General features: G+C 37.2%; 2 protein-coding genes across 2 annotated transcripts; both read right to left on the bottom strand.

The window, feature by feature from the left end:
* Nucleotides 1-2,784: 2,784 nt before the first annotated feature.
* LOC123899498 (acetylglutamate kinase, chloroplastic) lies at nucleotides 2,785-4,229 on the bottom strand. The gene has a single exon (XM_045950645.1). The coding sequence runs from the start codon at nucleotides 4,151-4,153 to the stop codon at nucleotides 3,143-3,145; it is 1,011 nt and encodes a 336-aa protein (XP_045806601.1). The 5' UTR covers nucleotides 4,154-4,229; the 3' UTR covers nucleotides 2,785-3,142.
* A 2,013-nt stretch (nucleotides 4,230-6,242) lies between these two features.
* On the bottom strand, nucleotides 6,243-15,589 carry LOC123894334 (DDB1- and CUL4-associated factor homolog 1). The gene is made up of 14 exons (XM_045944301.1): nucleotides 14,989-15,589; nucleotides 14,673-14,754; nucleotides 14,454-14,570; nucleotides 14,162-14,340; nucleotides 13,146-13,983; nucleotides 12,917-13,014; nucleotides 12,390-12,813; nucleotides 11,657-12,262; nucleotides 11,213-11,395; nucleotides 10,572-11,105; nucleotides 10,017-10,127; nucleotides 9,204-9,322; nucleotides 7,526-9,104; nucleotides 6,243-7,038 (listed from the first exon to the last, which is right to left on the bottom strand). The coding sequence occupies exons 1-14, from the start codon at nucleotides 15,195-15,197 to the stop codon at nucleotides 6,370-6,372; spliced, it is 5,748 nt and encodes a 1,915-aa protein (XP_045800257.1). The 5' UTR covers nucleotides 15,198-15,589; the 3' UTR covers nucleotides 6,243-6,369.
* Nucleotides 15,590-15,896: the final 307 nt, after the last annotated feature.

Raw genomic sequence — 15,896 nt, 5'->3', positions numbered from 1 at the left:
ACAAAGCATGCCGGCAGAAATTATGATGGTAACAGTAAGGCATTGATGGTGCAATCAAAACCTACCAAAACTGTTCTTGCAGAGTTATTGAGAAATCCAAAATTAATTCTACCATCAAGGAAGCAATCATGAGGAGGTTACAAATGATAACAACAAAATCTCCAATCATGAAGAGACATTCTAATGCAGAGAATAATGAAGACATTATTGTTACACAGAAGAAAAGGTCAAGTGAAGATTCCAAAGTCATGCATAGTGCACATGGAACAACTACTCATGATGCTAATTGCACCCCCACTCCAATGGAAGATGTTCAAGGATCTAATACAAATCAGGACAAGCTATTGCAGCATTTTTTTATCGCCAGAGCCTGGCTCCCAGGCCTGTCGGGAGTCATGAATATTATTTCGTGGAACTGCCGAGGCCTGGGACATGTTAAGGCAGTTCCATGTATGAAAGACCTTGTCCGCGTCTATAAACCGGATTTAAATAAAATTCAAAATTTATTATCAAATGGCGCGGTAGAAGTAATTATGTCTATGCCATTGTTTTAAACTGTTAAGGAAGACAAACTGATATGTGATGGTAATAACGAAGGTAGGTACTCGGTTAAAGAAGACTATCGTGTGCTCATGAGTGAAAAATGGAGCCAAGGGGTAGGGCGCAAGAACTGGAATAGCTTGTGGACACCAAATGCTCCTCCCAAGGCGCGTCGTATGCTGTGGAGAATTTGTCATGGATGCACAGCTACACGGGGTCAGTTGTTATCACAACATGTGGGGTGTATACCGATTTGTCCCTTGTGTAATGAGGATGATGAAAATGATTATCATGCATTTTTTACATGTCCTTATGCTGTTAGTAGTTGGGTAGCAGCTGGTCTTAATAATATTATTATGCCCAAACTGAATAATTTCAATAATGCAGCAGAGTTGATCTTTGATATTTGCAGGCAAGAGGACAAGAATGTTGCAGGCCGGGTAGCAACAGTGTGCTATGGAATATTTGGAAGAATAGGAATGAGGAAGTATGGAACAATTCCAAGTTGTCGCCGGAGCAGGCAAGGAATAAATCACATCAGATTTGGCAGCAGTGGTTTGATGCAAAACAGATGCAGTTTAGCAACCAACAGAGTCGGCAGACACATAATATCACAACATGGACGAAGCCGCATGAAGGGTGGATCAAATGTAATGTAGATGCAGGTTTCTTTAATAATCGAGGCATCACAACGGTAGCTTGCTGTTTTTGAAATAGTAACGGGGAGCTCCAACATGCACAGACCAGTCATTACAATATGAAGTTATCAACACTGGAAGGGGAAGGCTTAGCTCTGTTCAATGCAGTACAATTTGCTATTCAACAGGGAAGAGATTGTCTAATATTTGAGAGTGACTCCCAATCCTTAGTTCATGCTATTAATTCCAATAATGTGGGAGAGACTGAAATTGGCTCCCTTATTTTCTAGTATTAAGAATAGTTTAATATCATTTTCCAACTTTGAGGTAAAGTTTGTACGGAGACAAACAAATATGGTTGCTCATTCGTTAGCGAGGGCGGCCATTTCTTGGGCTAGTCACCACTATATTGATGTTATGCCATTGAAGCTTTATTGATTAGTGAAATGCATTAAGTTTGTTTGTTTAAAAAAAAAGTGTAGTGAAGTGAGACTTGATAAGTAGTTGCAATTAAAGTGCAGATTTTTTTCTACAAACAACTCATTATTTCATTATTCAAAAAAAGTGTAATACAAACTCATTATTTCATTATTTAAAAAAAGTGTAATACAAAGAGGCCGAAATTGTTAGGTCGGACGTCGTGACCCGGGTTCGAACCCAGAATCTCACAATTATAATTTCAGTGGATTATCACTCCATCCAAGACCAAAACAAAACAAAAAAAGTGTAATACAAAGAGGCAACAAATCAAAAGTATACCGACTAGATCAAAAAATGACCACCTTAGCAAGTGTATGATCAACTATATTGGCTTGATGTTTTATCAACTTCACCACAAAGTGAAAACATTTTTAAAAATATAAAAGTTTAAGTGATTGATTGATAGTGTAATTTTTTTTAAGAAAAACTTTATACTAGTAGTATATACAAATTAAATGCATGGAATCAACCCAGTATTCTCCATCCACTGTTCAATGGTTTTTTCACACTAAGTTGTGACTGAGATATTCAGCTATGCAGGTTGGTAGTTGCTTCAGTAATAAACTTCAGATTTACTTCATTCATGTATCATTTGATCCATTAATGAGAGAAATAGACACAAATGGTATATTTATTTTAATTTTAGAGGATGATGCTAATCAGAGTGTTGATGCTATTCCAATTGACAGAATTTTGGCTTCAAAAGGTGTTGACACAAGAGGCCAAATAAGCTCTTAAAAGAAATGTTCAGAACTCTTATTGTTGTACTAAGGTCTATCACAAGTACATGTTCAATTTTTAGTTCTACCACCTAAACGTTGACAATAATTTAGGTTTTGTAGGATCAAAATCCCCAAATTCTAACAACCAAAAACCAAGTTTTACAACTTGAAAGTACAATTTTTTTGACCCCTTCATCAGTTAAAATCTCAAGCAACAACGAATTCGGTTAAAATTTGAAATGTTTTTTAACAGGTGTGAGCATCTCAAGTGGAATATCATCATCATCTTTTGTTTTTTAACACAAACACCTATCACCTTTGTTTGTTATCTTAATTGATATGAAGTAAAATCACATTCAAATTAATACTATAAGAAAGAAAGAGCAGTGACACAAGAGGTCAAATAAGCTCTTAAAAAGAAATTTTCAGAACTCTTATTGTTGTACACTTGTACCAGAAAGTTTTGGTAAACTACAAAGGTCTATCACAAAGTACATGTTCAATTTTCCGCTTAAACGAGAAAACTACATAACAAGGTGTATATATGCTGAAAAAATACCACCTAAACGAGGTCTACCTCATTATCCCATAATCAGACAGACACCCCTCAGCTCACAGCCAACCCAACCTAGAACGACGCCACTGGACACCAACTCCCGATCTCAAATTAAAAGCAATAGCCACTTGAAGGTACAATTAACATTGTGAAGAAACTCACAAATTTATAAATAAAAAAGTATCAAAACATGATTAGCAAGTAAATTAACCAGTAATCATGGTTCCAGCACCTTCATCAGTTAAAATCTCAAGCAACAACGAATTCGGAACCCTACCATCAATAATGCTGGCAGTTTTCACCCCTTGCGCTAATGATCGAATGCAACAATTAACCTTCGGAATCATTCCACCACCAATTTTTCCATTTTCCATCATCTTCGTTACTCCTTTTATATCAATGTTCTTCACCAAACTCTCTGGATCATTCCGATTTTCCAATATCCCAGCCACATCAGTTAACAGTATCAATTTCTCTGCTCCTAACGCCGCCGCAATTTCTCCGGCAACGGTATCAGCATTGATGTTATACGGTTGTCCAGATTCATCCGCCGCAACGGATGTAACAACCGGAATATATCCACTATCGACGAGAGATCTGATAACCGTTGGATTTACTCTCGCGACTTCACCGACGAATCCTAGGTCGGAGGATTTAGGACTTGCGATGAGAAGTTTTCCGTCCATACCGGAGAGACCGACGGCGGTTGCGCCAGCTTTGTTGATTAGAGAGACGAGATTTTTGTTAACCTTACCAACGAGAACCATGGAAACGATCTCCATTGTTTCGGCGTCGGTGACACGGAGGCCGTCACGGAAAACGGCCTCAATATTGAGACGGTTGAGCCAGTGATTGATTTCTGGACCGCCGCCGTGAACCAGGATGGGACGGAGGCCGACGGCTGCGAGAAGGACGAGATTGTTAATGACGGAGGCTTGAAGCTCCGGTGTCTTCATGGCGGCGCCACCGTATTTGACGACGATGGTTTTGCCACTGAATTTTTGGATGAAGGGAAGTGATTCGGAGAGGATGTCGACTCGGTATTGACCCGGAGATACTGAGTCGGGAAACTGTAACGAGGCTGAAATGGTGGTGCAACGACAGCCATTGGATGGGAATGAGAGGTTGGTTGGTAGCCGTTTGATTTTGGATTCGGTTTTTGTTGTTGAGAAGAATGGGAAAGAAGCTCCGAAGGTTTTTGCTGCGCCTCCCAACATTGCTTTACAGTGGCGCAGTACCAAGTTGAAGTGAAGTGAAGTGAGGAACTCAGAGAAAGAATATGAAAAACAAGGGTTTACGATTTTACAGGGATATAATAGTATAAATTATTTTTAACTCATTTTTCCACGTGCCATCAACATGTTTTTTTATTAATTATTTTTTTTATAAGTAAAAGCTAAATTAGTCTACTCAAATTGGCACTAGAGAATCAAACCTGAAACCTTAAGGAGAAGCAGACTCTCAGGTCCTAAGTCAATATCATCAAACCAACCCAATTGGGTTTAACATTATCGGTGTTGCAGATGTTTTGGCTACGAGGGGATGTTCATTGGAGGAGTATAGTGTAGTAGAAGAATCATCTTTTAATCTCGAGCAATTGTGCTCGGCAAATGCATTGGCAGTTCCTACTCCTAGTATTATCTTCGTGTAATTTCTTTTTTGGGTCTAGGCTCCTTTTTATTGCAAAAAAAAAAATTACCTAGTTGGCCTGTCGCGTTTGCCAATTTACAACTTTTATTGTTAATATCTTATATTATATTTTATTTAAAATTATAAAAATTATATATTTTGAAAATATTCATCGAGACAAATCAAATATCTCATTTACTAATATTTGTATTTATATATTAGTAGAAAAATATGGTCAAAGTAGATTATATAAATAGTATACAAAATCAAAAATAAGTTATTTATTTTGGGACGGAGAGAGTACTAAATTATTAATTTTCTTTTTCCAAAAATTGATTCCTTTAGCATTATCGTCGTTATTACTGTCTCTTTTTTCTTGTCAAGTGTTACTTATTATTACCCCTTTCTATTCTCTATTACAGTATAAAAAAAAAATTAATTTTATGGTATAATTAATGTATTTATATTATAGATTATAACTAAAATGTATATCATAATCATCATGCATTTGAAAGAAAAGAAAATCTAAAATACAGCTAACAGTTTAATATTTTTTTGAATCTTTAGAGAATTTACTTTTTAACGATATTGAATTTACATGCTTAAGAATATTTGTGTCAGTGTAACAATGTGAAAAAAATTGTGCTTGTTGGGGAAGCTTTGCTTTGCCTTCATATTTTACCAAAAATGCAATACTTACTAAATGTCTAATAAGATAAAAATACAAGAAGAATCCGTATTCAAATTTTGGAAAAAACAAATTTCTTGATTACTTATATCTCAACTGAACTCCAAATTACTGATATTCTTTTTCCCAAGAACCAGAATGTTAATACAAATTTATTTTTATTATAGGAGTAATTTATAAACAGTCATACTTGCTGTCTCATAACAAATTCAACTGGAATGTTTTTTAATTAATGATGTAGCTTAAAGATCTGTATACTCTTTATCAAATTTGGATTCTCTAAATTTGTTTTCTCTATATTTACCTACATTCAAGTAAAAATGAACTAAGAGAGAGAGAAAAAAAAAATATTGCATATCTAAATGCATTTATGTATGTTGTAAAAACCAAAACGCACTAAAGTTTTGCCTAAATATAAAAAATTTAGGAAACCGTGACTTTAGAGAATCCAAATCCCTCTTTATCAAGGTTGTGAGTCTAATCATTACTCATGGTTGAGTTTAATTATTCAACTAAAAGACCTATACACTTTATAAAACTATGAACCACAACACATAAAGGCCAAGGTTGTGAGTCTAATCAATATCAACAAGAAATTGCGAATATGACTGACAAACACATTCTACTTTTGGTCTTTTGTCTTTGCTTAGTATGAACCAATCAAAGTTTCGTCTTAAGACAACACTACAATAACAATGTGCAGATATCGTTATACAAATGTTGACTTAAAATATCAAACAAAGACAAGGTAACATCCTTTTATGTTAGAAAATGATGGGTACTGCGTTTAAATTTGTTTTAAGAATAGAAGATTTAAAAACTGTTTTACAAAACTCAATTAGGGTGTTTGTCCTCCTTCTTTTTCTTCAGTGTGACATTATTATTACGTCCATTGACATCTCTACTTAAAAGATGTCAGTCATAAACATACTTCAGCCATATCGCAGCCCCGAGTAAAAATGCAGTTTCCTAAAATTATACAACTATGCTTCTCGATTATACCACAGATAAGTTGGAAGAGTTAAATGTGAAAAACTACAAAATTTTAAGAAAAAAATACCTTTCGCCCAAAAATGAATATAATGAAGAGATTATAATTACAGCCTCTCACATTTATCAATCATAAAAGTCATCATCATCACTACTTCCAGAATCAAGTCCTTGACTATCATCATCATCGGTCATAATATCGAACAAGCCATTTCCTTCAGAGTCTAAACCATTCATCATGAAACCTCCATCGTCATCATCATCATCGGGATCACTTACACTATCATCATCGTCGTTGCTCATGTCATCAGCATCACTATCGCTTTCCCCACCAAAACCAGGGCCTAAAAGAGGATCTTCATCATCATCGTCGTCGTCATCTTCATCTTCCTCCTCGCTTTCGGCATCATCAGGATCAGAATCATCATCAGTTGGCCGCCGCCGACCAATTTCATATGATCTGGCTGATGAATACATCTCACCTTGATCATCCATGGTAATCAAACCAACAAATGAATCTGTTGGTTCAGTTGCAAAATCAAGAACACAACGATCCACAGGGATAGTAGCAATGTCAGAATAATTTATTGCATCCACTGTGCGAAAAGCTGAAAAAAGTGGATGCTTAACGCGGCGCGCGTGCACTGCTGACATTACATCCTCAAGATTTCTCCTTAACATTGCATAAATAACATCACCACGAGCATTGAATGTTATTGCTGTCTGATCTAATGATGCTACACTACGTAGAAGTCTGAACTTGCGCAGATCCCAGACTTCAGAGTTTATAATAACCTGGGAAAACAAAAACCAAGGTTAGAAATGTGCAAATTCTGAAATTTAAAAACCCTTAATAACTACACCTTGACATTGTAAACATAAATTACAAAAATATGCAATTGCAATCATATTTCACCATATTAATCAAAATATTACTTCAAACATTTTAAATTTTTAATGTGACATATGTAAAACCTATTTAACAATTTTAAACAATATGAGCAAACTATACTGATGTCTTGGTGTCAGACTCAACAATCATGGAATTTTGGGCATAAATCAGAACCCTACTTGCACAATCTTCAAGTCAACCACTTAATGGATACACAAGAAATACTCTTTATAATGAGGTAAATACTTGAACCTCGGAACATCATCTCACTTCAATATACTTGCCGAGTAATGAATAGTATATCTATAAATCTTTACTGGAAGTCAATTCAAATTAAAATCTATCTATAAAATAATTATAATGTTCAGACAGGTGCAGGATTTCAAATACCTCGTTTCCAGCAGGATGAAAGCCTCCACCTCCATAATCAGTGAACTGATCAAAGCGATAAACAGGCTCAGACCTTCGTGGGTCCCATAAGACACCATTATAAAGTAGCCTTTCATCATCAGGGCTAAAGTGGATTAAAGAATAAGCATGACCCCGTCCTGTAGAAGTAGCGAGCGTATCTGACAATGTTCTTTCTAACTTGCCTTCTTGGATATCATATAACAGGATTTCCCGTCCTGCAGATTCTGATGACAAGGCAGCGAATGATTTTCCGGAATTACTAAACCTGGCAGCCTTGCACCCTTCAAATGAACGTGTGGGACCACCTAATATTGATGTTGCATCCCAGAGCTTAACATCTTTAGAGCATGAAGAAAGCAACAATTGTGTCTCGCCAGAAACAAAAGACTGAACTAGGGTCAGAGGAGCCTCGTGACCTGTGAAGCTCTCCACCACATTATTGTTGTTGGAATCAAAAAATTTGAGTTCTCCAGTGTGGCTACCAACAGCAATATGAGAAGAGTCTCCAACAAATGTAATGCACGTCAATAACGCACCGGCGTCATCCCGATAAGTGCGCCACGGCCTAAACCGACTAAAAACAAATTGACGATCCTTGCGATTACCATGTACTCCACCATACGAAAACTTAAATTCACGGGTACCAAGCCGGGCAGTCACATTAGAGGGGGCATCCAAGCTTCGCTTGGGTTCAGGACAAACATGTGGATGCAGAAGAGATATTGGAGGAAGGGTGGTAATGGGGGCCGGGCATTGGCGATGTTGATGTTTCAGATACTGAACAACTAGAGAATCTAGTGTCACGCGCTCAGGGTTGTTGGGCTGAAGGTCATTCACTACTTGGGAGGATGGTGTCATCTGACCTAGATTTGAGATGCAGTACTGATTCTCATCCACATAGTCAGCTGGACAACGACCTTGTTGACTCCTCAGATTACTTGGTGTGAAAAGCCCAATAGCATCAGTATGAAGGCTGCTTTTACGAACTGTACTTGAGCAAATAGGAGAGCGAAGTCCCTGATCCCCAACATTTAGTCGCTTTGCAGATGATGAAAACATTGATATATCCTTTAAATCCGACAACTTTCGTTTGGACGGCAAGGTGATTGGAGTCTTGAACTGAGTTTCAGCGTTATGTTTCACTGAAGATTCAGATGGATCTTCTATTATACTTGTTTCTGAAGACTCTTTCCCAGTACGTAACAATTTCTTGGATGATGACTGCCGAGATTCAACAACTTGGTGTCTTGTATGGGAACCAAAAGATGGTGAAAAAGTTAGTGACTTTTTCTTTGAAGAGACGGGATCGCTTTTCCAGCAAGCAGCCTCGTTCTTTGAATTAGACTTTAATTTGCTAGTGAGAAACCCACCAGGAGTACGACCAAGAGGCCACTGAATTTGTGTTGAAGAAGCTTCCTGTGTTGTGGGTTGTTGTGCAAGAGAAGATGGAGCAAGTAAAGATGTCAAAGGATTTAACTGAGCCTCTTTAAGCAATAAAGAAGCAGTTTGTCCCAATCCAGATGCCTGTAAGTGTTCATGAATTAAGAGCAAGAGTTCCCTGCATAAGACAGACAGCAAATAAAAAAGCCATCAGAAGGGATACCACAGTGAAGATTGGGGTTTGGTGGAAGAACTGAAAATATATGCGACTGGATACCTTGAAGGGTAAGTAATAGGAGTGGCAGCAGCTATAGCAGCCCTTTCTATGCGCCTTAATGTAGGTGTAGCTGCATCACTGGCAACTAATGTACTTGCACGCCCTAAATTAGCCACAATCTACAAAGAAATTACAACATAAGTATCAATAGCCTTTATCGAGCATATTTATGTAACTCAAGTTTAATTTAAGCAAGATCACTGATTATTGGACAGTATAATTGATACCGATTTTCGGCGCTTTAATCACAAATTACTACACTGTTTTCACTATGTCATGTTTATCAAAGATTTATTTACCGAGTAAACAATTTAATACTTAAAAGTTTGTTTTTCTAGAAAGTTAAATATAATAACTTTCTAAGCAAAGCTTAACTTTTTTTTAAGCTCAAATAAAAAGGTTCTAAATGAACCAACTTAGAATTCAATAAATATTGATAATGTATATCTACTAATCTTCTAAATCATAACACAAATAAAATTTCCAAGGAAAAAGAAAATACAAAAAAAAAAAAAAAACCCTACTCATTATACTGTATGATATTAGTCTAGCTAGCATATAACTGTATAGAATAATAAAATATGCACATGGCAACAAAAAACATTAATACCATTCAATTCCATCCTGGGTTTTGTTCCATGCATTAATATAGTAAAATTTCTAGCGAATAAAATTAAGCCTCAATTTTATGGTTTTTTAACGCAACTCAGACACCAAACAGGCACACAGCATTAGTCCATAGCAAGTTCACTTAAACCAACTAGATGCACTGAAACACAAACTTCAGCTTCAGCAAAGAGAAGAAGTGCTCACCCCAATTAACTCAATTGCAGCCTGGGATAGTTCAGCTTGCCACCTACCCTGTTCTGTTCCGAGTGTCGTACTGCCTGAATCCCGAATTAGTTCTGACAGTCTTTTCCCAACCTGGAACAGACAATATCAGGAAATTAGATTCCAATGACAATAGAAAATGCTTGTGTTTCAAGACTCATCATCATAAATAACAGTATTCAGACTGGTATACAACTAAATAGTTGTTAGGCAACCCCCTTAGTTAATCGAAATAATTGTTAGGTGTCGCGTGTCTATTGGTACTAAATTTCTGCTAGTAAATGAGTTAGTTTTAGGCTGTAATTGCTGGCCATATAAGGCACACAGCGTATAAATAAAAGGGGATGAGAGGGACATTGTCATTTTATGAGATAAATGGGCCTTTGACTATGGCGGTGCAGACCCTGAAATGTCTGCAACATTTCTACAATTAGAGAGTTTATCCCTGCACCTTGGATTAAAATACAAGGTTCATATCAAGGATGGAGTCCAGTTCAAGAATGACCACGTTCAACAAAGAGAGTTAAAGTTGTTCACCTGAAGTTTAGTCAATATATGAGCAATAGTATCATCTCTGGCCAATCCAAGCAGGACTCGACAAGCTAGAGCACGAAGACAGTCCAGAGTAGCAGGAGGTGAATATATACGCGGGTGGAGGAGATGCAGAAGAACCTTTATACCATTATTATTACGGACAGCCTCTCTTGCCTGATGATATCCTTGTTCCAGCTGTGTAGCCAGACCGGCACAGCGTGCTCCTGCACCCAAAGATATTCTTCGGTCACCAACCAAGCCTGAACTTGCAGAAGGAACGGGAGTCTGGGCAGTAGCATTCACAGATTGGGTCGTAAGTGCAGCAGCACTGGGCTCTCCATTCCTCTCCCTGGGATCAATATGGCCGGAGACTTGAGCAGATCGATCTGTGATATTACGTTCAGCATTTCTATCTCTAGTCTCCGAGAGAGCCCCATTAGAGATTTGCTGGCCTTGTGACACTACAGGTGGTTTATTGCTGATTGAGGGAGGAGGGCAAACAAGGTTTACTAAAACATTTAATGCTGGTTGAATTATCTGAAATGAAGAATACCATATATCAGCATGTCAAAAATGTAAAAGACTTCCCTTAAACAACAACGGAAGTTTGGCAAGCACTACAATTGCTACCACGAGACACTTACCTCGGGGTCCACGTGACTACTGACAATATTTGCTGCATCCAAAATTACAGCAATACCAGCACGATTGGTGCTTAATGTTGCATTTACAATCATCTTACGACTGCTAGGTACCAATGAAACAATTTGCAAAACCCCCAATGCATACTGAAGCAAATCATGTAGATATCGCTCCACAGGTGGGGCCTACAAAACAAGATGAACAAAATAAATAAAGAGTTTAATGGATATGCTTTGTCAGTGTAAATTAATTTTACACTGACATCCAATAGTAATCAAGCATTTCTCCATGTCATACAATTGAAATGGGGTATAGTGGGGTGATTTGGCGGAATACACGGTTGCTATTAAATGACAGTGTAAAATTAGTTTACACTGTCTGTGCATGTACTATTTTCTCATAAATAAAGTACACTACAAAGGGAACACAGACTAAATATGCCATACCTGACACAATTCCAACATAGTAATATGCCCGTTAGACGCCAAGAAATTTTCAACTTCCCGCCAACCTGTTCTTACAAATGCAGGACCAAGCTTTCGATCTTTTTGTAATTGTAGGAATACTGCATCCATTGCCTCATTACTAATATCTAGTGGCTTGTAAGCAGCCCTTGTACTTGGAATATTTCTAGCAGCACTACGATTGCTTTTGTTTGGACGAATAGAATCTATTAATAATAGGAGGTGTGCTCTGAAATATTGCCGCAGAGCAACACAAGTGTGATAGGCGACCTGCTTCTCAGATGATGTCAGCCCTTCTGCAGATGAAGTTCTATCATTTCGAAGAGACCCTGAGTTAGATGAGCCCAAGGCTCCAGAAGTTACTCCTGATCTTATGGAAGCAGCTTCATTGAGAAGGCCCAGTAATTTCTGTAACCCATTCTGAGAGTCAAAAGCATCGAGAACTGCTCTGAAGACAAATGCGGCAGCAAAAAACAATGCTGCATTCTTCCGGGCTAGGTCTTGATTGCACTCAATGAGTTGGAGAGCCAACTCAACCACATGATAAATGACATCGGATGGAAGAGCACAAACCCGTTCCATTATACCCTGACATAATCATCTAGAGTCAAAATAATGTAATAGCATTTTAGGAAGATTAATAACAAGGAAGAAGACACTTAATCACTATTACATATCTCACATCACGATTATGAAAGTTAAACACAATGAATACCTGTAGGGAACCAATAGTAAACAGACAAGAAGAAAGACCAAAGAATGTTTGAGCCATTCTAGGTACAGCAAGAAGCTTTTGCATTCCCCCGCGGTCCACAAATAGTGCAGCAAATTTCCTATGGGCAGCCAAAGCACATATCAGCTTCATGACATCAGGCAACACGAAAGCAACCTTGGATGGCTCCTGATGTTTAGAATTTTGCTGCAGAAGTCCAAGACAAACATCAACCCCCTTCTCATGCAATACAGGTCCAAGAACTTCAACATATTCTCCAAGTAACGAAAGACACTGAATGCAATATTTTTCCCTCAATTGTGTAAGTGTTGGAGTGTCTGGGATGAAATAATCTTCAACATCCTCACTAGATTCTGTTTCTCTGCCACTAACATTCTCTGTCTCAGTATTGATGCAGCCAGAGCTCCTGCGACCAACACAATAAGAACATTGTCAATAGGACTAAAACACCCTATCTGGCAATTGTTTGTCTAAGAACTCAAATTGTTTGTAATTATATTCTTACGTACCTTGAAACTTCAACAGCAGATGCAGCATCGATAACAGTTGAGGCAGCTCTCGAAGCAGCTAAAACAGCCGCTTCTTCATCATTGGTGGATTTATATTCCTGAATATATACAATGCAATAAAATATTTTATTGTTTGAGTTTTGATTATATGTTATGCAGTACTGACACACGCAAACTGGACAAAGTATAATTTTTTATATTGGAAAAAAACGAATGAGCTTCAGCATACCTCTGAAGCTGCAGTTTTAACAAGGTCAGCAGCAGCATCACCAGCTGCTTTAACAGCTTCTTCAGGTGCCTTGGCTGATCTAGCTTCAGCTTCAGCAGCTTGGACTGCTTTCCGAACAAGATCTGAGATATCTTTACTTCCAATACGGCACTCTTGGAAACAATCATCGTTATCCTCTCTTTCGGAAATCAAAGCCTCCGAAATGGTACTGGTAAGAGTCTTCTTAGAATCAGGTACCCGCTTAACTTCAGAATTCCTCAACGAGCTCCTATCTCTAACACTCCGCCCCTGTCCTAATCGACTGGCAGAACCAGCAGATGACAAAACGGGTTCACCTTCTACTGGCCCTTCATTGACCCTTCCTTTTCCCCTAGATCTTCCCCAACCACGGTTAGTACGCCGCTTTGAAGATTCGTCTCTAGCACTGTCTTCATGCTCGCCATATTTTATCCTTCCATCACGAATATCTCTACAGTGCCATCTTTCCTCCCCATCAGAATCAACCTCACAGACATCAGCACTCTCGCCGAGTCCATCAGGTGGTTCACCATCTATCCAATGATCTTCCTGACCCCGTTCAGGAGCTTGGTCATCTAAAGATCCTTCTTCAACCATTCTTGTATCATCGAAATGACTTGATTCCAGGAGCTGGCGAAACCTTCCACGGCCATCTTCTCTACCTCTCACAGAATTATTCCCAGATGAATGTTTGTTCTCTGATAAATGACTAATATCTTTCTGGCTGCCACTTGTCTCACCCAGCACGCGCAAACGAAGATAACGCATGAGCTTAGCTGACAAGCCAGTTGTCAATACATCTTCCACTATTTGACCTCCCCTGAACTCATTTCAAATTTAACAAGAAAAACAAAGAAAAATAAGATTCAAACAAATAGCGATAAGCAAGACCATCAGCAACATCTAGATGCAAAAATAAAGACACAAAATGATGCAAAAATGTCTGTTCCCAACATCTAAAACAGGTAACAGTTTATCAATGGAACAGCATAACATACCCAATCAAACACACGGCAAGCAGTCCAGTAGAATATGCTTTCAACATTTCAGATTCTGAGGCCTCCTTTCTCTCGGGACCCTGCTTTGGATTTTTCTCCACAGCAGACAACTTAGTATTATCATCTGTCGCCCAATTTCTCAAGTTCTCAAGGACCGGTTCTTCAAAAACATGAGGATACTGTCCAATTAAAATTTATCAAATTCACGAGACACTAATAATACCCAATGAATGAACAAAACAATAAAAAAATCACAAAGCCAGCCAGAAAAAAGTGGGAAAAATAAACTTACAATCCAAGTTAGAGAACAGCATAAGAGAAGTCTAACAGCAGCAGCTCTAACCGAAGTCGAGTATCCACTTTCTGACAGAAACTTCAAAGATATTAACTCGAAGAAATCATCGTTCTCCTGTGTAAAATGTAACAAGAGCCGAATTACTACCTCGATAATTCAATAATCTTAATAAATAAAAAACTACACCCGAAAACAAAAAGGACAGTATATTAATACCCGAAGCATACTCCCTAGGCGACCAATGTTATGGGCAGCACGAGCATTAGTGGAAGAAGAATGAGCATTCTCATCCATGTATCTACATTTCAAAAATTATATTATCATTAACAACAAACACAAAAAAAAAAAATGAAGTGCAGTATTCAATATTTAAACTCTGAATACAATTCATACGATACAATATACAATGCAAATATAAAAATTCATACATACATGCATATAGCAACAGCTAAGAAATTAATTAATTAAAAATAAAACGTGCGTTAAAGAAAGAAATTTAAAAAATAAAAAATAAAAAATGGCGAGAACATACTTTGATTCTTGAGTTTCGAGAATTGAAGCAAGAGCATGAAGAACATTAGGTTTAGGGTTATCGGGAGAAGAAGTGATTTTATCCATGAGTTTGTTAACCTTAGAAATCAACTCTTCTTCTTCCATCTTCAAAGAATCTTCTTCCTCCTCTTCTTCTTCTTCTTCGTCACGTGGCGGTTGAACTTGATTTTGAATCGGTTGATTATCCATTGAATATGAGTATCGTATCGGCGGCGAGGCGACACAGAGATTAGGATTACTCAGAATCACAACGTGTAATTAATTTTATTGATAATGATAATAATGATGATGGAATTATGATTATTGTTGATTTTTTTTATATGAATATATATGTGTTTTTAGCTATTGATTTTTTTTTTTTGGTAATGGTGTGAAGAAAGTATAGGGATTGTGTTGCAGAGAATGGTGGGAGAGAAGGAGAAAGAAGAAATAGAGTTAGAAAAGAGAGAGAAGGGTACATACAACACAATACCCGTATGAGAATGGATCAGAATGTTCGGGAAATATTCGACCCGGTTACGTGCTTAACCCTAACAGTACTTAAAGCCCTAACAACTAATCCAACAGTAACCAGCCCTAATAAGCCTTCATTGGACAAAAAGGGTTAAGCTTATATTCTTTTTATTTATATTTATATATATATATATATATATATATATATATATATATATATATTTTTTGTTGTCAATTCTATTTATTATTTACTTTTTTTTTACTAATTGATTATTTAAAGTTAATGCCCATATGTGTGTATATATTTTATTTTATTTTATTTTAATTTCAGACTTTGATAAAATTAAGTTATAAACTAACTGATAGCTGAAAAATTTGTTAATAGCTGGTAAGTTAATTTCTACTAACTAATAATTGAAAAACTAGTTGAATAAA

The sequence above is a fragment of the Trifolium pratense genome, linkage group LG7 (genome assembly GCF_020283565.1).
Source record: "Trifolium pratense cultivar HEN17-A07 linkage group LG7, ARS_RC_1.1, whole genome shotgun sequence".
Lineage (NCBI taxonomy): Eukaryota > Viridiplantae > Streptophyta > Magnoliopsida > Fabales > Fabaceae > Trifolium > Trifolium pratense.
Note: the sequence above shows the minus strand (reverse complement) of the source record. Positions and strands in the feature narration are given on the sequence as shown.

Coding starts and splice junctions, on each gene's coding strand:
- LOC123899498 (XM_045950645.1), bottom strand. CDS start 4,153: ATGTTGGGAGGCGCAGCAAAAACCTTCGGAGCTTCTTTCCCATTCTTC.
- LOC123894334 (XM_045944301.1), bottom strand. CDS start 15,197: ATGGATAATCAACCGATTCAAAATCAAGTTCAACCGCCACGTGACGAA. Junction 14,755..14,988: donor CTCGAAACTCAAGAATCAAA/GTATGTTCTCGC, acceptor TTTGAAATGTAG/ATACATGGATGAGAATGCTC. Junction 9,323..10,016: donor CTGCAATTGAGTTAATTGGG/GTGAGCACTTCT, acceptor ATTTCTTTGTAG/ATTGTGGCTAATTTAGGGCG.